This window comes from Ochotona princeps, chromosome 16, assembly GCF_030435755.1.
Source record: "Ochotona princeps isolate mOchPri1 chromosome 16, mOchPri1.hap1, whole genome shotgun sequence".
Lineage (NCBI taxonomy): Eukaryota > Metazoa > Chordata > Mammalia > Lagomorpha > Ochotonidae > Ochotona > Ochotona princeps.
In genome coordinates this window covers 8,970,922-8,986,730 of record NC_080847.1, presented here as the reverse complement: position 1 = coordinate 8,986,730, position 15,809 = coordinate 8,970,922, and the positions used below count along the sequence as shown (strand labels likewise).

Here is a 15,809-nt window from a genome sequence, read left to right as displayed (position 1 = left end):
TCTTCCTCACTATCCCTCCTCTCTGTATATCTGACTTTGTAGTAAAAATAAATAAATCTTAAAAAAAATAATAAAAAATATTTATTTTACTTGAGATAATTAAGGGGGTGGGGAACAGAGAGCTCTTCCATCCACTAGTTCACTCCCCAAATGGCCACAAAGGCCATAAATTGGAAACCAGGAGGCTAGAGTTTTCTCTGGGTCTCCCACACGGGTTTAGGGTCTCAAAGTTTTGGGCTGTCCTCTACTGCTTTCCAAGGTTATAAGTAGGGAGCTGGCTGGGAAGTGAAGCAACTGAGACTCGAACTGGCACCCCTAAAGGATGCTGGTGCCACAGTCGGAGGATTAGCCTGCTATGCCTAGGTGCTGACTGGGTAATGCAGTTCTTAAATATGGCAACCTATGGAGTTGAGTTGATGCATGATTCTAATGGATCTGTGCTTTAAGTAGACAACTTTCACCTAGCTAAGTGACTACTATATGAAGGTCTTCTGGAGTCGGTGGATGTAATGAAGACTTCTGAGGGTTGTCCTTTGTGAGGAAGGAGATATTTGCTTGCAGAGTTCCAGAGGAAAGGTGTCTGTTCAGGATTTAGAGATGTGAACTACTTGTGTCTCCTCTGGAGGTGTCATGAGCTTTGCCAAAAATAGAGGCTCTGGGTCTCCATGATTTAAAGAAGTTAGCCACTGGGATTTTAGTTAAATTCTTTAAGACAGAGTATAACATTTTAAAAAATGATTTATTTTTATTGCAAACTTAGATATACAGAGAAGATGAGAGACAGAGAAGAAGATGTTCCGTACAATGATTCACTCCCCAAGTTACTGCAACAGCCAGTGCTGCGCCGATCTGAAGCCAGGAGCCAGGAACTTTCTCCAGGTCTCCCACACGGGTGCAGGGGCCCAAAGCATTGGGCCGTCCTCGACTGCTTTCCCAGGCCATAAGCAGGGAGCTGGATGGGAAGTGGAGCTGCCGGGATTAGAACTGGTGCTCCTATGGCATCCAGGAGCTTTCAAGGTGAAGACTTCAGCTGCTAGGCCGCTGCACTGGGCCCGACTATAACATTTTGTAAAAGGCCATATTTTTGTGTACAGCATGTCATTGTCACTCAAGACTGAATACTGATGACTTGGTTTCCATCTCCACAATATTTTTCATGTTTTCCACAGTTTACCTGCCAGGGCCACACATGTTAAGCACGGTCTTCTCCCTTATAGGAGCTCCTATTGTGGATTCCTGGAGTCAGAGGCCATGAACATTTTGCTTCCAGGCTTTTCGGCATTTCTTTCACCATGCACTTATTGATATCACTTTGCATTCCTCTTCTGACCAAAGCCTTTGTTTTGATCTGGAAGGGTTGTGCTTTGCAAAACGCACTTTTTCCTCTGTAGCCTCACATGAACAATCTCTGTGAAGTCTTTCTCCACAAGCCTGCGTGGCTCTGTGGTTGGCCCACTCCACGGCCCTGGCTACCCTTCAGGTGTCCACGCTTGCACGGCTTTCCAACATTGTAAGCACTCACCCTGTGTGTTAGATGGGTCTGTGAGTGTGGAATTGCATCCATTCATGATCTGATTCTCCTCCTGACTCACCTACTCAACTAACCAGGCCCTGTGGCATCCAGCATCTTTAGAACAGCCTAGAAGGTGACTTATCACTGAGGGGCGTCAGAAGTGCCGATCAAAGTTTTGTATCAGAAAAACACACCAAGACAATAGGTAAGGATTGAAAGACAATGTGTGTCATCATTGGGATCAACAGGTGACATGCCCATGAGCTGAGAAGCCATGACCTTGCCCCTGAAAACTGTACTAAGCTGATGTGCACGCTCCTGGATGGTTACACACATTTAGCTTGGGAAAAGGAAACGGAGTCATGGAATCCAATTCCCAACTCCTCTACTGATGCACTGTCTAGAAGATGTCGATCTAGCATTTCTCTTTCTCATGACTTAATTTTGTGTTTGCGAAATAGTCAATTTTATTTGCTTATGCTTTAGCTAATTTGATCCAGTTCAATCGCTGTAAATGTTTCTTCCCTGAGTTTCAGATGCACAGGGCCATCATCTGTTCTTCATCTACACTTGGATAGATTTCTTGGATTTCTCATCTTTAATACATTTAAAACCAAGCTGTCAGGGCTAGTGTGGTGTGTTGCAAGCAAAGCTGCTGCTGCAATGCAGGCTTCTTGATTGGGCGCCAGTTAGCTTCCTGGCTGCTCCATTTACAGTCCAGTCTCTGCTGCGAGCCTGGGAAAAGCAGCAGAAGATGGCCTTTGCACATGGGCCCCTTCCAGCCACATGGGAGATCTGGAAGAAGCTTCTGGCTTCTGACTTCAGCCTGGCCCAGCTCCAGCTATTGTGGCCATTTAGAGAGTGAACCAGCAGATGGAAGACCTCTCTATATAGCTCTTTCAAATAAATCGTTTTTAAAATAAAAATTCTTGATTCTAATCCTCTGTACTGGCTCCACTCTGTTCCAGTAGATGGCAATTCCATCCTTCCGAAAACCTTGACTTTAACTTGTCCCTCACCTGTCACAAACTATCGGAAAATTGGTCAGCTTTTCCTTCAGATTCACCCAGAATGCAAGTACTTCCCACTGTATCCCCAGATACCAGCTTGCTCTGTTCCAACATGACCTCTCATCTGGACCATCCCCGCAGCCTTTGGAGCACTGCCTCCCTCTCACCACCATGCTCCTTTAGTCCACTGTTGAAACAGCAGCTAGCCTAGTCACTTGAAAAGGGAGATTGTATTATGCTTCGGCTTAAAACCCTCCACTGGGCCCAGCACAATAGCGTAGCAGTTAAAGTCCTCGCCTTGAACACACCGGGACCCCATATGGGCACTGGTTCTAATCCCAGCAGTTCCACTTCCCATCCAGCTTCCTTCTTGTGGCCTGGGAAAGCAGTCGAGGATGGCCCAAAGCTTTGGGACGCTGCACCCGCATGGGAGTCCCAGAAGAAGCTCCTGGCTCCTGGCTTCACATTGGGACAACTCCAGCTGTTGCAGCCGCTTGAGGAGTGAGCCATCAGATGGACAATCTTCCTCTCTGTCTCTCTTCCTTTCTGTATATCTGACTGTGCACTACAAATAAATAAATCTTAAAAAAGAAACCCTCCACTGACATTTCATCTCATTGTAAAGTCCAAAGTTCTTTGCAAGAAATTCAAAGTTCAACAGTTTTATTCTGTTGTCTGTGGTTTCACCTCCCACTGTTTTCCTTATTGCTGATTTAATTAGCACTCTCTTGTCACTACTCCATATAATTTTCCTAGCCAGCACCTATCAGCACTGACATTTGCTTTTTGTCTGGTCTCGTGGGAACACAATGTGCCTGAGAGCTGGGATACCGTTCACTCAGTTCACTGTTTTCTCCCTTGCACCCTGGACATTGTCCTTATGTGCCACAACACCAGCTTCTGAGTATGAACCTCAAAGGGTTTTTCTGCTTCATTAAAAACAAACCAACCAACCAACCAACAACAAGAACAACAAAATAAACCAACAAAACCTCTTCTGGCTGTACAGACACACAATCTTAAGATAACAAGAGGCGTGTTCAAAAAAAACAAAAGGATAACAAGAATGCTTTGAGAATGATACCAGATCTTATGGCATCCCTCAGGAATCCTGACTGTAGGAAGTGGTGGATGACAATACTCACGTGCACAGAGCCCGTCAGAATCACAGGCACGTGGCAGGAACCAGGTGCCTAATTATACCAAAGTTCTGGCTACATGTTCACCGGCTGATAAACAGAAGGTGACTCGGCTGGACACACTGCTCGGATAACCCTGCTTGGGAGGCGTTGCATCACTGAGTGGAGAACCTCCAGGCTATGTGCAGGAAGGTGACAGGTCACACACTCACCCCGCCTGCAGCTGCGGAGCCGCTCCCTCCCCCGCCTCGGGGCGCTCTGGAGGAACTGCAGCCTGGCAGGCGCCTCCCACTTCTCCGTCAGCCAAGGTTAAGGGATCCATATGGGACCTCAATGTATATCTGTGACATCTCAAATATTTCTTTATGAATAAAGGAGGGAGAGGGATTTGTTGAAATATAATTTCTGGGTTTCAGGTGACTGGCTGACCCCAATACCGGACCTCCTAAACGGCAGCCTACCCGTCCCTACGCCACAACCCTCAAACCGCTAACACTCCCCAGTGTTGGGGCCGCAACCTGTCATCCATACAAACAAAATCCCCCAAACTGTCGGCATCCTAAAAGGTCTCCTTGCCGTTGCCGACCACTAGAGATCACCCCTCTGTCGTTCACATTCCCAAATACGCCTCCTGTTATCACCGTCCTCTTCAGATTTGCGCCGAGAAACCCTCAGAGCCCAATCCTGTCAGCCACGCCTCCAAACTGCCCTCCACACCCTTCCTGTACTATCACACACACCCTTCCTGTCACGAACGCCCTCCACACAAAAACCCTGTCAGCCCTTCCCCGCGGAGCCCGTATCTCCTCACCCTACAAGACACCTTTGTCGTCTACGTCACAGACCCCCCGCGGCGCGGCGCGGCCCCGCCTCTTTCGTGCGGCCCCGCCTCTGCGGGCGGTGCCGGAAGCCCCGCCCCCCGCTGGTTGCTAGGCTCCGGCAGCCGGAAGTCCCGCCTGCCGTGTAGTCTCGCCGTCGTTGTTGTTGTGGTCTGTTTCGGTCATCTCCGCGGCTCCGAGAGCCGGCTCCATCCACTCCCCGCCGCCATGAAGTGGATGTTCAAGGAGGACCACTCTCTGGGTAAGCGCTCGGGCCGCAGGGAGAGTCGCGGGGCAGCCGGGGCTGCGGGCGGGCCCCCTCCCCCCCGCTCGGGCCGCCCTGGGCCGGGTCGGGCGGGGCAGGTGCTGCGCTTCGGGCTCGGGTCTCCTGGGCTCGGGCCGCGCGGACAGGCGTCCCCCGACCTGGGGCGGCCCCTTCTCCGGGAGGATGGGGTCAGAGAACCGCGGTGGCGGAGCCGCTCGGACGAGGGCCCGAGCTTGCGCAGGTCGCCCGGGGCAGGAGGACCGGGGAGGGCCTGGGGCCCTGAACCGGCCCGGCGGGCAGGGGCCGCAGTCATCCCGATGTGTTTGCCTCCCAGAACACAGATGCGTGGAATCCGCGAAGATTCGAGCGAAATATCCCGATCGGGTTCCGGTGAGTGTTGGGGACTCCCCGCCCCTCAGTCGGCTGTCACCCCCTGGCCGTGGCAGAGCCGGGACACGGACCCCGGGCCATTCTACAGGCTCCAGCCCCGGCACAAGTGGCCGCCGGGGGCTGGGCTGGTGCTAAATCTCTCGAGCTGATCTAGGCCAGTGAGCCGTCTGCAGCCCCAGGGCTCCCTTGCCAATTATGTAAGGAACAACAGGTCACCGCCACTTCGGAGATCGGGGGTTGGGGCTGGAGGGAGACGGGCACTCTGGGCTTGGAAGTGGCACTTGAGTTTCATCTCTGCACCGCCTCTCCATATGTCCCGAACTCCCAGTTCCCTTTACTCTCCCAGACCACGTCATCCTGCAGAGCTACTGAAAATCCCCCCCCCCCCCATGCCTCCCATTACTTGGGGATGAGCTTGGGTCTGAGGAGAGCGTTTCTGTAGTTGGTATTGATCTGTGAAGGCCATCAGCGCCCGGGTATGGACACTCTCTGCTTATGAGCGGTCCCTCTGGGGAGGCAGCCGGAGGGACGGAGCCGAAAGCTGTTCTGAGGGAAGCAACAGGCTGGAGGAGGAGCCAGGGCCTGGCTGCCGGGGATGGCCAGGCCTGTCTGGTAGGCCACATGGTGTTCCGTGGAATCAGAATTCATCTGTAGTGTGAGGGTGGGTCCGGTCTGGGGTCCCGAAGGAAGGAGCTACAGATGAAGCTCCAACTGCTGTCAGATCCTCCCAGGTAGAATGTGGAAAGAGCTGTTTCTTGTAGGCATGCTGGTCAGGACCCCGAGACTTAACTGACCACAGAGGAGCGCTTACTGATTTTAACACACTTATGTCAGTTGCTAAGGGTGCCTGCATAGCTTCTGGAGCCAGGGGCATCTCATGTCAGGCTCTGTACTTTCCTGCCCACCGTTCCCCCTGTAGGAAATCCAGTCTGCAACATCTCTTTGTTTTCCCAGGTGATTGTGGAAAAAGTCTCAGGCTCTCAGATCGTTGACATTGACAAGCGGAAGTACTTGGTTCCCTCTGACATCACCGTGGCTCAGTTCATGTGGATCATCAGGAAAAGGATCCAGCTTCCTTCTGAGAAGGCCATCTTCCTATTTGTGGATAAGACAGTCCCACAGTCCAGGTGAGAGGTGTTTACTGCATGGGCCCTGCTTGGTGGTTTAAGACAATCAGTACTTGGGAGGCCTGAAGATCCCATCCCTGGCTCTGAGCTGGGTTCTGTGGACCCGACACATGAGTTCCAAGGACAAAGACAGAGGGCTTTAAAGAACGGGATGGCACTGTGGTTTAAGAAGGCAGGGTAAAGCCTAGACGGAGAGAAAATAGGAAGAGGCCTACCTGAGACTCCCACCACTCTTGGGAAGTAGCGGAGACCTCAAGTCCGCTTAAGCTGCAAGGGAGAACTAGGGTGACCGCTGAGGCGTCTCCGGTGCCAGGAAGTCAGCCCCTCTGCTGCTGTGGGGCTGTGGTGCCTGATCTTTAAGTCTGATGAATTGGCTGCTGTTCAGTCAGTCTCAGAGGTCTCTCCGCACCTTTCTCTACTGTGCTGCCTTGGGCTTGGCCCATCACACTGCATGCTGTCTGGAACCAATCATGGGAATTCAGGCCTAACTCCGGGTGTTAGAGTTCTCCTCTTTGGTGTAACTGACAGCCCAGCCTTAGTCCCCCTGGAATGAGGCACAAGGACTGGCTCAGTCACTGATAGGCACTTCTACGCTCTGGGCCGGATTCTGGCCTCCTCCGTTTTGCTGCATGTGAATTCCTGGCCACATTTTACCTTACTTACCCAAACTAGGTTTCAGATGATGCCTGTGGAAGTAATCTTTGTAAAAGGGGAAGCCCTTGGAACTGACCATTGTCCTTTTGAAAAATACCCTGAAGAGGCTTAAGCCAAATTCCAGACCTTATATCTCTTTAAGGTGGAAAGGTAGGTTTTTCTGGAATTTCCTTTCCCCATCTCCACTTACCTGTACTTCCTGGTATTTGGTGGAGAGCAGGGCAGGGAAGAAATGGCAGGCATCAGGTGAGCTTGCCACCTCGGTCCCTTCCTACACAGTCCTCTGGGCGGTGTGTGCCTGCAGGTGCTTCTCCGCACGGCCCTGGTTTCGGTGACCCTAGGTGGAGGCACACCTTCCCTGTGGTCTCCCCGTCTGGCTGCTCTCAACTTCTGCTTTCTCCTTGGAGGTAGCTTCGAAGCAGGGTGGGGGTGGGGAGGAATAGGAAACTAGACCATGACCTTGAGTTGATTTTCCTTAAATCTGAACCTCTGATACTTGAAGGAAATGAAGCATTAAGATTACTCAGTGTGCTCCACAGTAATCTAGCAATTACAATGGCTATGAGATCTTACCAACTGCCCCTCCCCCTTGAGCCCTGAGCTATAAATAGAATTGGAAAGGAACTGTGTTTCTCAGGTCAGAGGCTGTTTCCTGGCCATTTGCTCTCCCCAATTGCCTTTCCTATTGGAAGAGAATCTACCCTAAACAGAATGCCTGAGACCCACGGCAGGATTTTAGGACAAACTCACCAAGACCCAAATGTCGGCCCCTGAAGGAATTAAGGGTGTTAGGAGCTGGTACCCTTCTGCCCAGCCCCTCAGCACTTTGGGCCCCAGTTAATGACTTCTCACCCACACTTGAGGCAGCCATCTGAGGATTTTATTCTTACAAGCAGATCTGTTAGTAAACAGCAGTGACATGTGACATCATCAGGCTTTATGCAAATGTAATTACCCCACAGCAGCACAAAGTGCCACAGCTTTCCTCCAAGGGTGACTCAGCTCCTCCTCCTCCATCCCAGGCAGTTCAGCAGCTCTTCTCAGCCTCCTCAGGATGTATGGCACTTCCCTAACCTTCCCCCTGTGTGTAGAGTAGGGACGGGGTATCTCCAGACCTGTGGGAGCCTGCCTTCCTCTCTGACAGGTCTGCAGGAGGATCAGCATGCCCCAGTCTGGAGTCATGGACCAGTTACTTCGCTCCTGAGGGGGATGCAGGCAGGCACCATGCGAGCTGTTGTGATGACTGTGTAGTCTGTGTGAGACACTGATCTTAGAAATAGAGGCCAAGGCAGGCCCAGTGAGTTTCATTTCTTGGTCCCAAGTTCTTGTTTTGCTGTAACTGTGGGGAATTTCAAGTGCCCTTTTCCATTCAGCATGGGATAACTGAGTTCTCTGCCTGGGTTCCTGTGGGACAATCAAGTGAGAACCATAAGGGGAACTAGACCTTGGTAAGGCAGAACTTGAGAAAGAGCATCAATGTCCACGTGTCCCAGTTGTGGCTTTATAGGGAACCCAGATCTGGCTCTGTGTCCTTGTTTAGCTTGCACTTAAGTGCCATGGTACTTCCTTGTTTAGAAAATTATTAAGAAAAATTTTCCGGATGTTGAATTTTGGTGTGGGGAAACATGTGATGTTTAAGATTATGGTATGTAGCTGCTTCTTGATTTTCAGAGTTAGGTATTCAATAGGGTTTGCTGTTGGGGCACAGCAGATGAAGCTGCTACTTGTGATGCTGGCATCCTGTACTGGAGTTCAAGTCTACTACCAGGTCAAGGCTACTCTGCTTCCGATCCAGCTTCCTCCTAGTGTATTTGAGAAGGCAGAAGAATATGGTCCAAGTGCTTGGACCCTTGTCTGTCATGAGGGAAACCAGGGTGGGGTTCCTTGCCCCTAGCTTTACCCTGGCTCAGACCTTGCTATTGAGACTCGGGAGTAAACCAACAAATGGAAGAGCTCTCTGTTGCTCTTTCAAGTACTTAGTCTTTTTTTAAGAAGAGGGCTTAAGTAAAAGAACATGATATCTTGTATTCTATTCATCCTTTATGTAAAAATGCTTAAATGAGCACTTTTGAAAATTTCTGGGTAAACACCTCTCCAGTAAGTTTATATCAGAAAAATCTGGTAAAAAGAAACTACCATTGGTTAATTATTTTAGCATCTTGAGACTTCGGGGCCAGCATAACTTTTCCAGGATCCACGACAGTGTTCATTGTCCTCTCCCTCACCCAACCCATCTTCCTCTGCTGGACTATGGGAACACACAGGTTCCTCAGCAGGTGGATTCCAGGTGTGCGCCTCAGGCAGGATTGCACAGCCTGCATGACTGACTTGTCTGTAGTCAAAGCCAAGAGTAGATGCTGCAGGGATAGGGGAATCCACTTGGTTGTATGTAGGTCAGCTTCCTACAATTCATAGACTTTTGAGGAAGCAGAAAACTAATGTTTGCCCTCAGCAACAGTAGATGAAAGCTACTTGAACTTGTGTTGTTATCGGCTAGTTTCTCCATTGGAGAAATGGTTTTGCCTGGATCTGAGTGATCTTGAATGGAGAGGGGAGAGTAAGGCTTTTAGGAAGCAATTTATGCTCACTGCACTAAGTATTGTACTACACTTGATCTTAGCCAAAAGGCCGAGAAGCGATTGCACTAAGTATTGTATCTGTCTCATCTCAGATAGGCCTCACAGTTTGAACCTGTCATTGGCTTGTCTCATTTGCTTCATCAGCCTCAAAGTTTGGAAGGAGGCAGTGCCCTGGTACCCAGAGCAGCATCCTCTTCAAATGAGTGTGTGTGGCAGTCCTTGGTGTCAGCAGCAGGAAGTGGGCAGGAGTACAGGAATCAGAGGTTATTTTTGAGCATCTTCTCCAGCCACCTCAGGGTAACACAGGGAGGCTGCCTTGGCCACAGCATTGCTCCAGTGAGCAGGCCTGGGCAGTTCAGCATGTCAGATCCTGTAGAGCCGCTTCGCTGCCTCAGGACCTGTGTCCCCTCAGCGTTTGCGTGGTCTGGTCAGAACCGTGCAGCCTAGACCTTGCTACTCCAGGGGGAGCCCCTCTTCACAGAGGTTTAAGGCATGTGTCTTTGCTGACACACCAGCTGACTGCCAGCTAACTGGGGTCATGTTTACTGGCCCCCCTCCAAGCCTACAAGCACACTGGAGTGGGCCCAGCTTTTGGCACTAGGCCATGGTAGTCTGACCCTTTTATTGTGGTCTGACCCAGTAAAGCTATTCTCATACCAGTGCACGGTACAGATGAACTGTCTCATGGCAGCCAGTGAGGCCTCAGTGTGGCAGGTGTTCCTGTTGTGCAATATGAGTTCCCGAGCTCCTTGCCCAGGACTATCCCTAACCTAAGGCCACAGTACTGCTGTCAGTTAAGTTAAGTTTCCATAGGAGCTTCGTGACAGAAAAGGAGGGATGGTTTTGGACTCCCTACATCATTAGGCACACTGTCTGGCGGGTAGATGATAGGATCTGAAGGAAAGACCTAAGACCTTGCTACTCAGCCAGGGCTGTGGAGATGGACAGCTGTGACCACAGCTGGGAGCTGGACAGCCAGGTGACTGCACATGTATTGGTGTGTGCTAGAAGCACTGGTGCAAGGAAGACCAATGGCAGGAGTCATGAGGACTGCATGCCTTGCTGTGACTGGGCGGGGGCGTGGTGCTAGCACAATTCAGTGGTAAGAAAGCTTCCTAGTGTTGTGGCTTGGGGGAAATTATTTAACTTATTTGTGTCTCATCCAAGAACTATGAACTATGACAGTGCTCACCTTATGAAATTGTTGCAAGAATAAAGTTAATAGATTGTGTACTTAGAACAGTGCCTGGTGATCAGTGTTTGCTATTATAATTAGATTTTGTATTATCAGCTGCTTTAGCTGCCACGGAAGTGCTTAAATGAGTTGATGCACTTGAGTTTTTCCTTTTTTTTTTTTTTTTTTTTTAAATCAGAAAGGCAAATATACAGAGAGGAGAGATAGAGAAGTTTCTTCTATCTGCTGGTTCATTCCCCAAGCAGTCACAACAGCCAGAGCTCAGCTGATCTAAAGCTGGGAGTCAGGAGCAGCTTCTGGGTCTCCCATGCAAGTGCAGGGTTCCAAGGCTTTGAGCCTTCCTCAGTTGCTTTCCTAGACCACAAGCAAGGAGCTGGGAGGGAAGTGGAGCAGCCAGGATACAAACCAACACCCATATGGGATCCCAGTGGATGCAAGGCAAGGGTTAGCCACTAGGCTACTGTGCCAGATCCTTGAGTTTTTCTTAAGGAGACGGTCGACTCTAAAGGTAGAAGTGAAAGCCACATGACTTCAGGTCCTCTGTTCTGTCAGAGAGCAGGGTTCAGAGGTTCAGCCTGCCTTAGTGTCACCCCAATGGCTGCTGTTCACTGTGGGCCCCACACTGAGTCTGGGAAGGGTCACCGGTGTTTATGACGCCCCTCAAAGATGTCTGTGTTAGCAGTGGGACTCAGAGTCAGTGCCCTGGGTCTCCAGCTTGTCAGGAAAAGAGCAGAAACACAGTCTGTCCAATGGAACCAGAGCAGACATAAGCACCAAGGAGTGTCTGTCTTGGAATTGCACACAATGTCTGCTACTGCCTCTAAAATCATTTGATCATGGCAGAGGTGAGATACTCTTCTTCAGGGCCATCTTGGTGGTTGCATGGTGGGAGAGCGCGAGTGGTGGGGTAGCCGTGGCTGTAGCTGTTTTCCCACCAGCCTCATTCTGAGGTGTTGAGGCATTGTGAAGCGGCAGGTAGAGACCTTGAACCCCTCAACTAATGGTTCAAATGTTTCTGCTATTGCTGGCATCTCGCCACTTCCTGGAAAGAAGGGCATCAAGCATCTCTCTTCTCTACCCTCCTGCACAGGGATTCAACTTAGACACTGGAAGCATTCTGGTGCCTGGGTTGTACCTCCAGAGATGCCAGTGTGACTGACTGGTCGAGGGTGGAGCTTAGGCCTGAAATTTTAAAGTTCCCTAGTGTTGTGATGTGCAGCCGTGGTAAAACTGCCACTGCAGGGGCTCTCTCAAACCTGGATTCCTCTCCATATGTCACTTCAGCATCTAGAAGCTACAGTAAAAAAGTAAAAACGGGTATTGTGAAATTTTGTGTGCAATTCACACAGAACATCCCAGTTCATATTAGCCTTGTTTCAAGTGCTAAACGTAGCTGGCAGCTACTGAGCTGTCAACAGGAACTTCTCTTAGACTGTGCTGTCCTAGAGAGTGGTTACTTTACAAACTCCAGGTTAAGAAATCCTCCTGGAGCTCTGTATTTTTTTAGAGACATTGCTGATGACGGGCCATTTCATATTCACACCTCCACACTGTTTCTTTCTTTTTTTTTAAAGATTTATTCATTTTTTTATTACAGCCAGATATACACAGAGGAGGAGAGACAGAGAGGAAGATCTTCCGTCCGATGATTCTCTCCCCAAGTGAGCCGCAACGGGCCGATGCGCGCCAATCCGATGCCGGGAACCTGGAACCTCTTCCGGGTCTCCCACATGGGTGCAGGGTCCCAATGCATTGGGCCGTCCTCAACTGCTTTCCCAGGCCACAAGCAGGGAGCTGGATGGGAAGTGGAGCTTCCGGGATTAGAACCGGTGCCCATATGGGATCCCGGCACGTTCAAGGCGAGGACTTTAGCCGCTAGGCCATGCCGCCGGGCCCCACACTGTTTCTTAATCGTTCATGTTCCCACACAGCCATGCAAAGTGAAACTTAGAAGTGAGGCAGGAAGAATAGGAAAGGAAAAGCTCACCCTTGCTCACTGTGAACTGTGAGCCTGCTGGCATGTTGGTCTCACACACTACCCCACCAGGAGGAAAGCTGCATGGGACAACCATCACTTCCCCTAGTCCAGGCCCTGGACCCTTCTCTGTCCTGCCCCTGGGCCTTGGCCATCAGCTGTGACCTGTCTCAGAGGGTGACTTGAGACACTTTGAGTCAGCTCTCACACCGTGCGTCTCACTGCTAGTTCCAGTTTATCTCACCACTCATGGGCACACTGCATTCACTATATCTCCCCCCAAGTAGTAATCATGTGCCAGGGCTTGCCTGGGCTTCCGGTGTTACTAGTCTCCCTCTGGAGCCAGGATAACTCCCATGGCAGAGAGTTGGATTAGATCTCCGCTACAGTCTCACAGCTCAGGGAAAGCCAGCTTTCCACCCACATGTTTAGCTTTAGGAATGTCTATTTCTGAAGGCTTCTTTGGAGCTCACATAAAATGGGAGTTTTTCCCTATGATGTGAGAATTAGCTTCTCTTTGGTGATGCTTATACAGATTTCTGAGTGACTAAATGAATCCACTGCCACCTTTCATAGTAGGTGCAGATTATGACTTTTCAGGTAGATTGGCCTGAAGGAGAAGAGAGCGCATGTGTTCTTTACCAGGGTTCTTCCCTACGGGGTGAGTCTCTTGGGCTCACTGTGCTTAGTGTTTGTTTTCCATGTCCTTTCCCTCCTTCAGGAGGGGTGAGCTTTGTGGTGCACTCCGCAGCTGCCACCTGGGATGCTTGCTGCACTGCCAGTCCAGCAGCAGACGATGGCTTCAGTGCTTGAATTCCTCCTTCCACATGAAATCCAGAGGGAGTTCCTGTTTCCCAGTTTTGGTCTGGTCCAGACTGGGCTGCGGGAGGCATTTGGGGAGTGAAACAGCTGAAATCCTTCTGTGCCCATCCTTCTGTTAACTCTACTTTCCAGCTAAATCTTTGTTTAAATAAAAGGCATTCGGGAACAGCGTTTAACTTACTCGTGCAAGGGTTCTGTTCGTGACTGCTGCTTTGTCAGTGCAGATCCCGGGAGGCAGTGGTGATGGCTCAAGGACCTGGGTGTCTGTCCCTGGCTTTGGCTATGGCCCAGGCTACCAGGACACTGCAGGCATCTGATGAGCGAACTAATAGGAGCTTACTCTGCATTTCTCAGAATAAGGAAATAAATAAATAGGTGCGGATTGCTGGCTTACTTAGTGAAATGGTCCTCCTTTTGGGTTGGAGGTTACAGACTTTGGTCTGTTGATTCCTAAATTATCCCAGTTTCTACCTGGCTTCACATTCCTTTCTTTCTTCCTTTCTTTCTGATTTATTTTTATTGGAAAGTCAGATATACAGAGAGGAGAGATAGAGGAAGATATTCCATCCGATGATTCACTTCCCAAGTAGCTACAACAGCTGGAGCTGCACCAATCTGAAGCCAGGAGCCCGGCGCCTTTATTGGGTCTCCCACGCGGGTGCAGGGTCCCACGGCTTTGGGCCGTCCTTGACTGCTTTCCCAGGTCACAAGCAGGGAGCTGGATGGGAAGCAGGGCTGCCATGATTAGAACTGGCACCCATATGGGATCCTGGTGTGTTCAAGGCGAGTACTTTAGCTACTAGGCTACCATGCTGGGCCCTCCACATCTCTTTCTTAAAATGGGATTATGGGCCACAACATTCATTTTACTACCTACCACTCAGAATCATGTTTGTTATCTCTGACACCTGGACTCCAATTTTCAATGATGTTTTGTTTTTCTCTCTCAAGCCTAACTATGGGACAGCTTTATGAGAAGGAAAAAGACGAAGATGGATTCTTGTATGTGGCCTACAGCGGAGAGAACACTTTCGGCTTCTGAGGGCCAGTGCTGGGCTAGGTGCACCGTTTCCTGCTTGTGTATCTTGTAAATAGCTGGCCATTTTCAGTTAAACCAGAATCTCTTCACACAGACCTGTCAGTGCGTTTGTAACTGGATTTATTTCTTAATATATTGGAAGGTTTTGTTTCCTTAGATTAGTAAATTATCATACAGAGTTTTATTTTGAGTTTTTTTTGTGTGCACTGTCTTCATTGCTATACTGTCCAGGGAACTTATTCCTCTGGGAATCATATTTAATAAAGATATTTCCATATTGAAGTGAGGTAGGTGCTGTATTAAAGTGAAAGGAAAGGAGATGATGCATTTATTCTGGATTATGTTTGAAGTGTTAGATGGCTAAGTATTAAAAGCATCCAAATTAAATCCTTAGCAATCAGAACACTTGCTTCACTAGATTTTGCCAACTGCCAATCATGTTGGACTGAGCTAAACCTGTTCCTCTTTCTGAAACTATGAAAGTAAATAATTAACAATAAAATTTCCTCTTATAAAGGCATTGCTGTGTGACCATGTCGTTTGTTCACCTTCATTTGGATGGGTGAGAGAAGTGACTCCTGTGTTTGCCAAGCCAGGAGGAGGGCTTTGGAGGGTGGCCTGGCTGCAGAGCCGTGGACAGGAAGCAGTAAATGACGACTACCTTCATGTAGTTCTTGATTCAAGAGGCTGTATAACTGGATACAGTGGGAATCACTCCCCAAGTGACCACAATGGCTGGAACTGCGCTGATCCAAAGCCAGGAGCCAGGAACCTCCTCCAGGTCTCCCATGCAGGTGCAGGGTCCCAAGGCTTTGGGCCACCCTCGATTGCTTTCCCAGGCCACAGGCAGGGAGCTGGATGGGAAGTGGGGCTGCCAGGATTAGAACCGGCACCCATATGGGATCCCTGCACGGTCAAGGTGAGGACTTTAGCTACTAGGCCACTGCGCCAGGCCCCTCCAGTCTCCTTCTATTTTAGGATTAAATGAACAAAAACTTTACTCAATTATGTAACGGACTCTTTTGAGACTATAAAAATATGTAATTTCATCTGTACACAGTGGCAGGAAGGGAATTCTTTCATAAGCAAAGAAAAAATCACAAATTCATTAAGCCAAAGCTTTACGAAGACAGCATAAGGGGAAAATTACAGATTGATTCCATTTATCAACAGAAATAATCTTAAATAAAATGTTCATAAAACATTCATGGATTAAGTAAACTACTTCAAACTCATAATTTTATAACACAAATCTCCTGAAAACTCATAATTAAAACTTTTAG

The 15,809-nt window shown here is 49.4% G+C and overlaps 1 protein-coding gene across 1 annotated transcript; it reads left to right on the top strand.

Moving 5' to 3' along the window:
* Nucleotides 1-4,586: 4,586 nt before the first annotated feature.
* Nucleotides 4,587-15,046, top strand: GABARAPL2 (GABA type A receptor associated protein like 2). Its single transcript, XM_004584040.3, has 4 exons — nt 4,587-4,742; nt 5,080-5,135; nt 6,090-6,262; nt 14,439-15,046. The coding sequence occupies exons 1-4, from the start codon at nt 4,709-4,711 to the stop codon at nt 14,527-14,529; spliced, it is 354 nt and encodes a 117-aa protein (XP_004584097.1). The 5' UTR covers nt 4,587-4,708; the 3' UTR covers nt 14,530-15,046.
* Nucleotides 15,047-15,809: the final 763 nt, after the last annotated feature.